At 37.7% G+C, this 14776-nt stretch overlaps 1 protein-coding gene across 2 annotated transcripts in view; it reads right to left on the reverse strand.

Moving 5' to 3' along the window:
* Nucleotides 1-159: 159 nt before the first annotated feature.
* The window catches only part of BRAF (B-Raf proto-oncogene, serine/threonine kinase), a 75000-nt gene continuing 60383 nt past the window's right edge, over nucleotides 160-14776 (reverse strand). For both annotated transcript variants that reach the window (XM_032193260.1, XM_032193268.1), the window contains 7 exons: nucleotides 14014-14190; nucleotides 12449-12495; nucleotides 11746-11864; nucleotides 10871-11002; nucleotides 7959-8093; nucleotides 6958-7111; nucleotides 160-1028 (listed from right to left, as the gene is read on the reverse strand). In XM_032193260.1, coding sequence (XP_032049151.1) covers nucleotides 1006-1028; nucleotides 6958-7111; nucleotides 7959-8093; nucleotides 10871-11002; nucleotides 11746-11864; nucleotides 12449-12495; nucleotides 14014-14190 — 787 coding nt within the window. In that variant the 3' untranslated portion in view covers nucleotides 160-1005. The remainder of the gene's footprint in view (nucleotides 1029-6957; nucleotides 7112-7958; nucleotides 8094-10870; nucleotides 11003-11745; nucleotides 11865-12448; nucleotides 12496-14013; nucleotides 14191-14776) is intronic.

A 14776-nucleotide genomic window follows, 5' to 3' on the forward strand; every position in this document is an offset into this window, starting at 1 on the left:
CCCTCATTTAAAATAAAACTTTTAAAGTAGGTACATACACCGTTCACAGTCTGTATCAAGAATTCTACAGACTTCAGATGCTGCGGTAGCATCTTTGATAAATACACTGTATCATATGATACCAAAAAAAAAAAGAAAAAAAGAAAAAAAAAAGGACAATCTCGCTACATTTTTTTTAAAAACTTGTTTGTTGCTGGACCAACAAAAGAAGGATCTACTGAACCCTTCTAAAAGATGTTGTATATGCACACACCAAGAAAATACTGGAAAAGGAAAAGGTTAAGGTTGGTGGTTGTCATTTGTTTTTTGAGGAAGTGATAAAGTAAATCTGAAAAAAAGTGCAGCAGCATCCCCTTTTCCTTCAGATTAACATCTTCACCTTTAGAGTAACATCTTCTCCAGCTTCCACCACCCCACGCTGTTTAACTTTACTGGAATAATCCCCCCCCAATTTAGACAGAATTAGGTGTTTGACATTGTAACACAGTGAAAAGGGGATACTGCATTGTCCACAAACCAGTGAGTACACCAGGAAGAGAGATCAGAACGGAGGATGATTCTTTTAATTAGCACTCATCAGATATTCAGCCTCTGATGATACGTTGTTAGAGGGAGAAAGCCGACCGGCAGACCATCCAAAGCAAGTCTCCTAAGTTGCAGCAGCAGTTCCATCCCCTCATGCCCGAGCACCAAAGTCAAACCACGAGCGCCCTCTCCTCTCTCCTGGGAATGATGCCAACGGCACAGGCAGCCACTGCGGGTCTCCGAATGCACGTGGTGTTTTGTGTTGAAGGAGAAACACTGGCAGCAGAGTATTCTGGTTCCTAAAAAGGTACTTTTTCCCATTGTGTTGGACTGGCAGTTCCATTCTGCTCCACTTTTAAGCTTATGGATATCTTTTCTAAATTACTTTAGGCTCGGCGGAGCAGAATAGAGTTTTGATGTTAAGAAACTGTAGGAACACAAGACTTAAATAACAGAGTGGGTGCTGCCATGGTGCTGTGGCTACTTGAACGCTGCAAATTCTCCTGTAGAGGGAGGACAAGAGCTTGGTTTAAAAAGGTGATTTCAGTTACGAGGTGGTCAGAGATTTTCTCCAGACTAGCTGAACATTAGGTTGGATACCAAAGATGTTAAAAAATGCAAACTGTTAAAATTAAAGCACAAAAGAAACACAGTGAAAGAACATCGAATACAGACCCAGCGTATTTTACTGAAAAAGAATTTCTCGAAAGCAAGTTACACCCATTTTTCCCAAGACAGAGGTCTGCAGGTTCAAGCAAAGTCTAATCATCATGCATTTAAAATAAAATCTGTCAGGTAAATTTCACTTCAAACTCCCTATTTATTGCATGCATATCCTCCTCAAAAACAGTAATTGCAATAAACGTGTCAGACTGCAAACTAATTTCTATCCTGGTATAAAACTGGTTTAATAGCAAATTTGACACACCCGTTAACCTTTAAATACTATATACAGTAAAGTGCCTGAGTATTAAACTAGTATTAAGGAATGCCAGAATCTGGTTTAGAGACCAACACAGAAACCTACTGTGAGAAAACAAAGACTGATGAGATCGTCTGCTGAGGCCCAGACCAGAAATTAGGCCTCACTAACAGGGAACACGTAAAATAAAGCACCCCATGTTCCCTGAAGAATTATTGAACAAACAGAAATCCTACACAGTGCTTTCACATGCAACCACCTCATGAAACTCTACACAGTTTATTTAGCCTCATTGCACCACAGGACAGTCTGATAGTAGCAGTTCAGAGATGAAGAAACCATGGCACCATGGAGTAAAACTGATGCCCAAGGTCTTAAGAAGTTTGCCAGCACCTTGAATAGAAGCTGAAACTAAGATACTCATCCTCATCCTCGTAATCCTATGCTTTAGCCAAAAAAAATAAAATCCTGCCACCCACAGAACTTGTATTCTCTAAGATTTTGAAGTAGGGGTGTGCAAATATGTTTAACCCAAAGGACTCTGGAGTGGAAGAAAAATAAATGTACGTATAACTTCCCATTGTGTTTCACATAAATTTTGGGTTAGTTTATGCTATTTCTAGTAATTTCTAGTTAGTTTATGCTTTCCTGGTAATGAAGGAATTAAATGCACAGAAGAGACCCTCTGCTCCAACAGAAGGCTGTGAATGCTATCACATCTGAACAACTGCTCCCTATCTTAGTGTCCTTCCATCTTTTCAAAAGCAAGAGTTTTGTTGGCTTCCATTTTTCTTAAGATTTCTATTCTGAATATTGGAAACAATCTGGAAATATCCCTACAAACAGAATTTTAGACTGATAGCATAAATTCAGTTGAATGTCTTGCTTTATAAAGAAGGGAACCAAGAAAACGATCAGCAGCCTGCATGGGGGAGGCAAAAGAAAGGGCATCCATGGGCCTGGTAGGAACAGCTGATACAGGTGATCTACGTAACAGAAAGAATTCAGGGAAAGAGGAGAGGTCCCTGTATCACATGGGAGATGAGAAGGGAGGGCACCCAAAGTCTAAAGTAAGAGTGGTAGGTATGGGGGGCTGTGAAACACCTTGAGCTCTGTCTGTCCTGATAGTCTATGGTGGTAGCTATAACAACATTAAAAACAAACAAAATAAAACAGAGAAAATAAAACAAAAACCTTCATGATAAGACTAATTGCCTTTTTTACTAGTTCTACCAACAGATAAAACCCTTGCTCTACAATACGCTTAGTATTTGAGAATTCTTCTTGCTTCTCTCTGGCACATTTCACCAGCGCCCAACTCTCTTCACAGTAACTTCTAACAGCACCTCAGTTTTTGTAATTCTCTTCCCCTCCTTTTTCCCTTTTAAGAGAAGGACAAGGAAAGTCATCAAGTATTGCCTGTGAAGCTAATTTTTAAAAATGACATTCATGCTTAGCTACACTTTCAAAACGTGCTATACTTAATTTATTTTTTCTGTCTGCTTTCCTAAACTGCTGATTAAAGATCAATTTATAAACAAGAGATTGCTCTCTCATTACTCATCTTGTCCTTCTGCCCATTTCTGCTAATAATTCAGCTTTTAATAGTCGTACGGGGATTTCAGATGATAAAAGACGAACCATTAATTAGGAAAAGGCAATGGAAAAACAGGAGCAGAAGTCAGGAAGTATTTCAGATAGGATAGTAGCTTTAAAAATTGATTTTCAGACTTTTTCTCCATTTTAAGTAAAACTTTAGCAAATATATATATATATTTTTTAATTTTAATGTTATTTTATTTTGTGACAAGCTAATGGTAAATCTCCCCTTTCAAAACTGCTAATCTGCTCTCAGATCAGTAAGTGCCCAAATGGGTAACATGTTCATCTAATAGTGGGATTATGTCGAATGAACATGTATAAAATGTGTTTACAAGTACAAGCTTTCCCTAGATGAAGAGTGTAGATGGCATTATCTATCTACATTGCAGGAATTCTCATCACGTTAGGTGAAAACAGAACTTTCTGAGGAGTAGCTAAAATGTTTTATGTCACCCTTTCTACTCTGACGATCTAAAATATCTGTAGCTGGTTCTTTTATCCTCCCAAATAAATCCCACCTGTAGGAGGGGGAGAGAGCACAGACAACCTCTTCCTGAGACTTGGGATGCGTGCAGGTAAATGAAATAACCCGGACTATGAATCCATTGTCCTGTTCACAGGACTGGAAGGTCTGGCTTGAGAGCAATGAATGGGTGAAGTGAAGACAGCTTTAGGAATGTGTCCTGATATGCTCTGTCCTGCAGGAACAGGATCCCCCTTGTGGAATACACGGAGCATTTCCCAGTGCAAGGGTAAGAAGCTGAGCTGTGGGTGCTCCAAATGAGGTCAGTTTACTCGGAAGCTATGAAACCACGTAATTTGTGATTTGGGATGCGATAAAAACAACATTTTTACATTTTTATTTGTTGTGAGACAGACATCTGATGTGTGCTTTTTACCAAGAAGAGCTTTGGATACTTGCTTTGATGGGTAACAGAGAAAGTCCTTTTTTTCTAAAGGGTGCATAGCATTTGAAAGGCTGCACTACCTACAGAGCCCTTTTGAGTTAGTTGCTACTGGTCTTTTCATACTTTTCATGTTTTATATGCACTATTTTAAATGCACCTCCAAAATATCTGTACAGAAAAGATCACCATGTTATTTCTTATTGCGTCCAAATGATATATTATAAGGGCATTTTCTAAGCAAACCAACTGCCCCTTATTTCTGGAAGGATTTAGCATGTAGTTACCAACCTTTATGCTCACAAATTTAAAGGTGAGCTGAATTTCTGAGGTCACTAAGGTATGTAGCTGGCATCCTAACTATTCTACTTATCCCAGGGTAGATGCCACTTTTCTTAGAAGAATAGGAGAGAGAAGAATGGTTCCCTTCCAGGCCCATGCAAGCCTTGTCAAATGAAAATGAGAATAACTGGCTTATCAGAGGGAAAGTATTTCTACACCAAATACACCTACTTGCCTGGATTACATTCACAGACACAGAAAAAAAATATGTGAGAAAGAAGCAGTTTTCTGTCAGATCTTGTGCTGATCTTCTGATCTGGATACCATCCACTGGCTAAATAAAATATTTGGAACAGGGCCTGATGTTGATAATTAATATCCTCAGAAGAATATGCAGCAGCACTTAAGAGGATCTGGTCCTTCTAGAAGGAAGGAGAGATTTTGTTTCTATACTCAGATGTAGAGAAGTAAAGAAAAAAGGAATCACACACAATATAAATTACCTACCCAAGAAAGCCTGGGTTGTTAAAGACCATACAGCACATACACTGACCATACAGCAGGCAATGGGGCCAACACATCTAAGGACAGCAGCATTTTTCCCCATAAATTATAGTTCCTATAGCAATGAAGGACAATCTTAACAACCACAACCAAGGCTACTACAACGAACAACTTGCTTGAACTATCTGGCAGACCCAAAAAAAGAGTAAGACCAGGTAAGGCAGTGATGGAGGCTCTGCACTCTCCATTACTCTCAGTGTGGTGAAGCCTTTTCTGTGTGGGATGATGCAATTCTAGACTCTGCGGAATGCCCAACAGCCCTCCTCTTGCTATTTACTGACATAGGCATTGCAGCCTGCACTGAATACCATACCGCAAAGGTTAAGAAGCATTCCTCCTGACTTTCTAAAATAATTAAAAAAAAAAACGATTATGAGGAAAAAAACATTTAAATCCTGTTTTCATTTTAAGATAGGCCTGCCAAAATGAGGCAAAACTACCAGAAAGATGGGAAACAGGTTTTGTGAAACAATAACTTTCATCAATAACTATTTCCATAAGAGCTAGATTTCAACAGCTGAGTTTTCTTGACTAACATAAAGAGAAAAGTTAGTTCCAAAACTGTTCCAACAGTAGAAGCCAAAAAGACCATTAGAATCTGGCCAGCAAATGTAAAAATTGCATCTCTTTAAACTCTCTAACTTTCCTGTTTTGAAAAAGGCTCAGTTGCCAGCAAGACAGCAGAAAGGAAAACCTCTGTGGAATTTCTTCATCTATTTCAAAAACATATTGCTAACAGTATGTGCACCTCTCTATAAGTACCTTTCTGGCCCTTTAAGTCCTAACAAGAGTAGCAATAGCTTGTTTCCAATGCAGAAATATCTGTGAAAATGAACAGCTTAACTGCTTCGAACAAACAAAACTGCGTAATTAATTTCAAAATATGCAAGAACACAGTTGTTAATAATATTACTGTTTGTTTTCATATCTGACATCAAAGACTGATGTAACCTGAACCAGTACTCTGATTCACCTGTTCCACAGGAATGGTCCAGAGAAAAATAAAATCTTTCAAGTGAGCTGAGAGGATTGTGCTAAGGCTTCTCACTTTCTTAGTGAGATATCTAGTTTGATTCAATTGTAGTCAAACTAGCAGCTTCATACAGAAGTGAAAAAAACAATCCCTCACTGAGCAGAAGCGTGTTCTGTAGTATTATTAACAATATTAAAGTAATTAAAGTATTTCACCTTAATAAAATTCATGGTATAATACTGATTTCCATGCAAACAACTGCTTTTTCAAATCCGTTAGCAGCAGCTTTTTTCTCTTATTTAGTTATGTTCCAAGCTTTTTTTTTTTTCTTTTTTTTAAATTAGAAAGTTCTTGCTAACTGAAGGATACAGAGACCAATACCAGTCAGCAAAAGCAGACATAGAGAATTTCTTTTGTTGCACTGTAATAGAACATTTTGAGATGGTCTAAACTATAGAGTAACTACCAGAGCATTTAGGCAAAAATGAAAACTAACAGAAATGAAACAAACAAAACCAAATGAACAAACAAAAATAAGCCACCGTTTCTCTGCAGGAAGAGATGTTCTCTAAACAGCGCTATTTTAAAACCTTAACTTTTAAAAAAAGTGTCACACATCACCAAGGTCTTTCTTTGGATTATGTGTTGCTGCTGCTTACTTCTGCTGACTACAAGCAGTTTTGATTGCACTCAGCCTTGCAGCTAAGTTCATGTTTCCAATTGTTTCCCACATATGAGTAGCATTACTAACTGAAGGATCTAAAGCCTTATGCTCCTTAATAATGAGCTCAACTGAAAGAAAAACAAAACAAAACTTTGAGTTAATTAAAAATAAATACACTCCTGAGTAACTAATTCCAATCAATAAACTAGGCAAAAATGACACCCAATGACCTTTAGAGGAGTTTTACTCATTTTGCAGTGACTTTTCCCATTTCTCTTAAGTGACCTTATAAATCTTCTTGTGCCAGCTGTTCCCAAGGCACTCCATACCAACACAGACTTGTACCAGGACATTCAATGCCCAGTGTTAGGAAGTGAGTCTTCATTCCCCCAATAAACCTTAAAAAAGTAGCTGGTAGGAACTGAGAACGTACAAATGTGTTGCACACATCGGAACACACCAGCACACAGACACACAGGCACATGCTTTCACATGTCTTTTCAGTGTACTGGAAACCCACCGTATCCCCCTGCTTGGATGGGTGTTTTTGGAGAAGCACAAGCATACAGACTAAAATCCTCTGTTTGGAAGCCAGCCCGGTTTAACGACGGCTCAGATGCACTGCGGTGAATTTTTGGCAATGACCGGGCCAGAAGCTCAATGGAGGCAAGAATCTAAAACAAGCAGAAAATAACCGATCAGTTATTCTAAAGTTGTAACAATCTCTTACAACCAAAGGCAGAACATCAATTAACTACAAAAAAAGATATTTATACACACATTGAAACAGAAACTTAAAAAAAAATTACTGCACTGCACTCTTGTGCTTACATCTTCACAAGCCAAGAAGGACATTTCGTGAAGAAACTGTCTCATTTTCCCCTTTAAAAGGCCATGCTGATTTCCCTGTGTAAGCATATGGCAAACAGTTGCTTTTTATTTGCTTCCTTGTTTATGCATTGTTACCTATAGCTATTATCGCCGTAAACAAACACCATTTCTCTGGAAGCTGTCTCCCTAACACCATCTACCAAAAAGCCAGCAGGGGGAGCTCAATTTATTTTTGAAAATGCTTTGGTACACTCGAAACAAACTAAGATTTCCCCCTTCAAGCTTTTAGAACCCAAACCTCCCCCTGCAGGCATGATAAAGTTTTGTCTCCAAACTATCAGACTCCCCTCATAAAGCCTGGGGGAGAGGAAGGAGCAGAGCATACAGATTTCTGAGAACGTAGAAAACAAGTTCTAATTCACGTGTTTAACTGCAATCATTAATTTCGCTATTGCCCAGGAAACTTTCTCCAACAAATAAATGATTTTCTGACTATACAAGCTATTTTAATATCTGCTTTTTGAATTGAAAATTAACATTTCTAATGATCTAATCCAGAACTCTTATGAAGTCCTGCTGTAGGACTAACCAAAAAAATCTTAAACTAGCCAGTGAATTCATAAGTGATCTTTGTTTTTTTGTTTTTAAATTGTCATGTCTACTGAGAACTAAAGAAAAAACACTCCTCACCTGTGGAAAAAGGGGTCTCTCGTCTCTTTTCTTTTTTAAGCATTCTGCCATTAATCTCTTCATAGCTTTTGGACAGTTGCTCCGTACTTTGCTGAGGTCTGGCGATAGATATCCTCGTCCCACCATAAAAATTATCTTTATTTTAGGAAAAAAACAGATGAAGAGGAAGAAGATGAGTTCATAAAATAAACAGTAAAACAACAACAACAACAAAGATGGACATTTTGCTATAAACTATTTTAGCTCCAGCAGCAAATTTTCTGCTCCCAAAGAACAGCATCTGAAAGTGAAATCGCCAGGTTTGTTAAGAGTAATGTTTGCTTGCTTGTTCAGTAAAGACAAGAAATTAGACTTTTCTTCCTCCTTCTCTACTAAGAGAGATTTAGGAGAAACATGAATGCTAGTAAATGGTTACCATTTATAGCAATGAACATCTAAGGAAGAGTTCTTTGGTGTCAAAAACTGTTACAAAAACAAGAATAAGCAACTGTGGTAGGAATACGGTTCCTAAGAATAAATATTCTGTTTCATAATACGAAAGTCAACAGAAAGTTCACACTAAAAGGCATTTTAGGAAACACGCGGACTTCAGATATTAAAAGAAACCTTACTTTTTGAGAATAAATTCTTTCGTTTGCTTTTTTACCACTAAAACTTATTATTGACATGTGACCATCCTTCCACCTCCACACCTCCCTACCCCCAAGAAAACCACATACAAAAATGAAACTGCCTTTCGTCTGTAGAAACTGAGTATTACAGGCCTATTTTGATATTCACCTAGAGGCAGACAGGCTTTGAATTTTTACAGTAATTTGTTTTGCATGGAAGGTTTACATTTCACCTAAGGATAAAACTTAAGTATAAAACAAAGTAAATTAATAGAAAGCAGGAAAGCAGAGTATGAATCTGGTTCATGTGCTCCTGGTATGAATCTGGTTCATGTGCTCCTGGATATATTAAAAAAAACATCAAACAGCATCACATCAAGCCAAGGTCAAATGTAATGCAGTTTGAGTACTGCAGTTGTGCTGCCACTAAAAAGCCCTTTCAAACTAGCTAATCAAAGATCCATTCATGCTGCAGCAGATAATCACTATCTTTTCTGAACAGTCAGACAGACCCAGCAGGTGTATCATGCCTTATATTTTATGTAGTATAACTATTTCAATATCTTAACACTGGCAAAAAAAATAAAGCCACAACTTGCCAGAAAATCAAAAACAAAAAACAAAACAAAACAAAACAAAACACACAACTCAAGCAAACTACCTATGCTATTTGCACTAACACTACCACAGTCCTTTTTCAACTTTCAGCATGCATCTGCATTTGCATTACACGGTACAGCAGATCACCCAAATGGTTTCTTCAGAAATTTCCAAGTGCCAGAACAGCATTTCATAGTAAAGGCTTGTCTACACCATCCATAACCTCTGCAGCAAAGAGAGTTATCACCTTCTAGCAGTTATTCTTTCCTAAATAATTACACTACTTAATTTAAAATTATTCAAAAATCATCAGTATTTTTGTTTCTGATACACTGTTTGTATATAACACAGGGATTAATATATTGATTAGATGTTAGAAAAAGATTATCACTATAAGAAGAGTCCTAGTCTGTCTATAAAAATCTGTTAAAGTCAGAAAAACTCTTAGAGGTGTAACAAGAATGATGCTTTGCTCACTAAAAATGTCAGTTGTGACATATTATCTGATGTAGAAGCATCAATACAGAGTGGGCAATATTTCCATCTCTTTCAAATGGAGGATGAAAAAAAAACCAAGAGTTCAGATCACATTTTTTATGCTGGGTTAACTTGCAATTTAAAATTTGTTTCGGCACTCAAATGTGAGCACCCATTTCACAGGGTTCCTGATTCAAAACTTAAAAGGTGAAAAGAAAACAATGTCTGAATACTACTTTTAGAAGGCTAAAACCATCTGGTCAGGAATCTAGACACTTCCCTTTGTTTAAAGAACAGAAAAAAAATACAAAAAGAGGAGTCACTCCAAATCTGATGAATTGGAATGAAGTGTTCCAACAAATATGGAAGCAGCCTTATAAAATGGCATTCACAGATGAACGTTGCTATGGTTGCAATTCTCAAGTACTGACAGTGAAAAAAACCAAGGGATGCGGACACAGATACAACATAAATATATCACCAGCCAGATAAGGAATAGTTTACACCAAAGGTCTTGATGCATAGATCCTATTTCCAGATTTGACAGAGAAATGATAAATCAGACAAGCCTTCCCGAACATCCCTATCCTGTGGAGACATATTACAGGCGTGGGGTATCATTAGACTTATGGAATATTTGTTCACAATTAAGTAATCTTACAGGATTCAAACACTCTGGAAAGTCATATGCTCCATCAAGCAGAATTTGAGAAATGCTGATATCCTGAAACTCCATTAGATGGTGCATGCATTTCTCAAGACTGGAATGAATATGGAACACTCACTGAGATGATTGCCATTCCATTTTGTCAGTCCTGTTCCTGAGCTGTTATTCAAGGCGGTTCAGGAGGTGGAAAAGAAAGAGGAGTAACTGAACATACAGAGAATCGTTTCTGCTTTGCAGAACTATTCTAAACTAGATTACTATTAAGTAACCTGCTCTCTCCTTAATAAGTATCCTGGCAACGAGCTCAGAATCTGAAAATCTGTACTTCAAGTAAAAAAAGGAACAAAAGAAGAAGAAGAAAAAAACCTTGAGAGAAGTGAGTAAATTGGTGTTATGTGGCTGAGGCAGATCTAAATGTAGAAACGTCATCTCAGAACATCAGAAACACAAATGGAACGCACAAAACAACAGAATAGGCACTTCACAGGACTACATCGCTCTTCTTCAGGCCACAGCTGACTGAAGTCAACCCCTTCTGAAGCCCATGCTCTTTTTACCTGGTCCCTGTTGTTGATGTTTGAGTATGGTAACTGTCCAGTCATCAATTCATAAAGAACAATCCCAAACGCATACACATCCGACTGAAAACTGTACGGGTTTTTGTCTTGCATCCTTATAACTTCTGGTGCCTGTACCACAAAAGGAAACAATTAGGAAGGAACAAAAGGAAATACTTCACCATGCCAGGCTGCACCTTGCATACCAGAAACAAAATATGGACTCGTCCAGAGTATAACAGGTGCAAGGCCCACTCCTGGCTTCAGGTGTTACTGAGTTCTAATATAGAGGGGATAATAACACAAATCTCAAAATCTGTATCAATAACCAATCTCTCATTGGTTCTATTTAGCTTGGTTATCCCTTTATTGATCTATGACAAAACAAAGTGACCCTGTTCAGGCTAAGAAGATATTTTGAAACTAGAATTATAACAGCACTGAAAATAATGTCAACTAACAGAACCTTCAGTTTCTTCAAGTGGAAAAGAAGAAAGATGAGTTGCAACAGAGGTCATAACTATACTTCTTAGAAGATTTAAGCAGTTTGCACGACATCTTCAGAGTAACCATGTGTGAATCCTTAAAACTCAACCCTGAATTGATCACATTCTTGTTCCTTAGGCAATTTTTTTTCCTGTTAGTTTAACCCTCAGTACAGGGGAAGAAGACACTGAGGTTTGTTTGTTTCTTGTGACTATTGGAAAATGTGCTTAAAGAAAAACTGAAATTCACTTAGAACTTCTAAGTACTGCTTGGTCTTTCCAGCTTCAGATAGTTTGCACGTGTCCATGCACTGGAAGGATAGTCTGAGAAAGCTTGGTCAGATACCCTTAAATCAGTTAAAACAGACACACCACTTCCCCTTTACTTACCATCCATAGAATAGATCCAGACAACTGTTCAAATTGATGAGATCCACTCCATCGTGATTTCACTGTAGCTAGACCAAAGTCACCTATTTTTACTGTGAGGTCTTCATGAAGAAAAATATCTAAGTGGGAAATGTTAAGGGAAAACAAACAGTACTGGTTCTGTCCTCCAAGAACAATAAACAGCTAAAAACTTGCAACTTTAAACATAACAGTTTTAACCATTCACTACCGTTAAAGAAATGTATATAATACAGGTTCTTAGCAGCCAGCATGATGAATTATGGTACTGTAGGGTTACATATTTAATGACCAGGCCAGTGCTGAACAGCCTACAGCCCAGGTGACTTTCTTGAGATGCCAAGTCCTCAACCACTAGAAGCTGAATACACTCCCTGAGTGAAATGGAAAAATCTTTCATTACAATGATGTGAAATTCTTTGTTAAACTGCAACAAAATGCACTATGTTATTGGAATCACAGCAATAGACATAGTAAGTATTCATTACTTTTCTACTGATTATATAACGCCTTCTCAACCAAATTTCAATTCAACAAATAATCACCCATGAAGAGGTTTTCACTTCAATAAGGTCATTTCTGGCAGGAAAAACAAAACAAAACTAGTAATAATAAAAAAAAGAAAAAAGAAAAAAGAAAAAAGAATGCTGTCATATTCCAGAATCACATCTCTAGGAAAGGATACTATTACTCTTGAGGTCTCTGTGGATGATTGACTTGGCATGCAAATAACTGAAAAGGAACATCATAGATTAGATGGGTTAGATGTTATTCCACTAATGAACAGCTCAAAGTTCATTGTATTACCAAAACACAAACTCTGTAGATATCCAAACTGCACACTTTTGTTAAAGCACTAAAACATCAGCAATCCATGAAAGATCTTGCAACAGTCACAGGAGAAAAGAAAAACAAAATAAAGCTTAGATTTCCACCTCCAACCTGTTGTTACTGAAGAATAAAAGAGCAATTACATGTCAACTTCTGCTTTTCAGTTGCCTAAGTCAATATTCAGAATCAGAACTAAAGAATGTCAGTAGTTTTTGACATACCATTCAGTGCTGAAGGCTCTGCCTCCCAGCCTTGACGGTGACTATCAGGACACTTTGTGGGTAAGTCACAGCTTTAGGCTAGGTGTTTCCAAATCGTGGGACCTAAAAGTGTTTCCAAGTCTCTATGTGTATCCCATGTCACAAGCTGACTGTTTTTTAGTGTGGTACTGGAAAAGAGATCCCCAGATTGCAGAATGGATAAATAGACTGCAGGGAGGTCAGAGGAGAGTACTTGCCCCACAGCATAGATATAGCCTAAATTAGGCAACAAAGCTGTTTGTTTAATCTATTGGGCAAGACGGCTCTTTGTTTAATCACTTAGAGTGGCACAAATCTGTGGAAAAGCCCCATTTTATGTTCCTGCCTTGAATCATGCTCAAAGAACAGTTTCTGTATCTCCACTACCTACAGAGGGAGCCTGGGGATATCAGCAGGCAAACAGAAGGCTGAGGCCAGTTGCTGCAAACATCTCCCCACCTCTTGACTGAAAATATAATCGAATACTCAGTGGAAAAAGTGCACGATTAACTGCAATCATCGTAGTGGTTTTCCAGCTGAAGGGTGATTTTTCTATCTTACATCAGTGTTCTGATTTTGACATACAATATTGGGCTAGTTTTGTAAATTCCAGTTCCCTCCATTGCTGTCAACGGGAGTAAGGATTACTTAACACATAGTCCTTAGAACAAAATAGTTATGTTTTCTTCAAATACTGAAATCTATTACTTTATTTAGAGAGCTACAACACTTACGAGAAATATAAAAGAAACTGCATTCTTTTCACTAACAGGGCTGTCTGCATTCTGGGTTATCTTACACAGTTCTGTACTTTCATTTGCAGGGTGTTTCTTTTTAAACTCTTACCCTAAGTCTATCTGCACTGTGAAGACCATAAAGCCTTGAACAGAAATCTTTTCTCACAAGATTAAAGATAATTACAGTGTGGTTAAACTTGCGTTCTGCTTTCAGAGACCATATTCCTTGATTACGTGTACTTCCCTATGTTCCAGAAAAAGACCCTGAAGTCTATTTTACTGATCAAAATAACAAACTCTTCAAATACTTTAATTAAGGCAGGACTCTGGACTTGGCAAACTGACAGACAGCTAATCTAGTTTGCCAATGTCAGTCACAGTGTGAAAGAGATACACAAACACTGTCACAACGCTCATTTGCAAAGAGATAATAAGAGACTTACTCCATGCCTTGTGCAGTCTGTCGTGCAATATCAATTAGTTTAATCATTTCAAATTTGGTCTCAATGATGTGTAGATGGTGATATAAACTTGACCCCTCACACCATTGGGTAACAATAGCCAACTGAGGCTTTGTTGAATAACCCATAAAAAGAAGGATATTCACATGCCGTGTTTTCCTGTTGGGGGAAAAAAAAAGTATATCAGGAGAAAATTGACGAGGGAAAATAAATAAATAAATAAACAGGCAGAACCAAATGCATCTTTCCAAACAGAAGGTCTTGGGTCAATCTCAGCTTCCCCTACGATAATCCATTTCTAGATTCAACTAATTAATTATTACAGCCTATAACCTTTATTGTTGTATTAACATGGAACAGGTATTCTGGAGCAAGCATTGCTTTCTCTTGATTTTGCGAAAAAACAAAACAGCACAGGAATGCTCAGAAGATGTTATCACTAAGTCTACGAGGGACATTGATTGTTTGAAGGCAGGCCTGGTCTTGTGTAACCCTAGTCCAGCTATACATGTTGCTGCCCATCAAGTAGAAGGACATCCCAAATGAAATTCCAGTCTTGGTGACTTCCAGGAAATGCAACCTTTTCCTTCAGAAACTATCAACATGCTTCCTTGACAAGGCTTCATTTTTTTTAGTACTTTGATAAAAATCATTTACTCTCTGGAGCTAGCACATGAAAAATGATGGGAACAGGTATGAAAACTGTACCTCTGTAAAGTTACGATACTCTCTATGAACTTGTTTC

Source organism: Aythya fuligula, chromosome 1 (genome assembly GCF_009819795.1).
Source record: "Aythya fuligula isolate bAytFul2 chromosome 1, bAytFul2.pri, whole genome shotgun sequence".
Taxonomy (NCBI): domain Eukaryota; kingdom Metazoa; phylum Chordata; class Aves; order Anseriformes; family Anatidae; genus Aythya; species Aythya fuligula.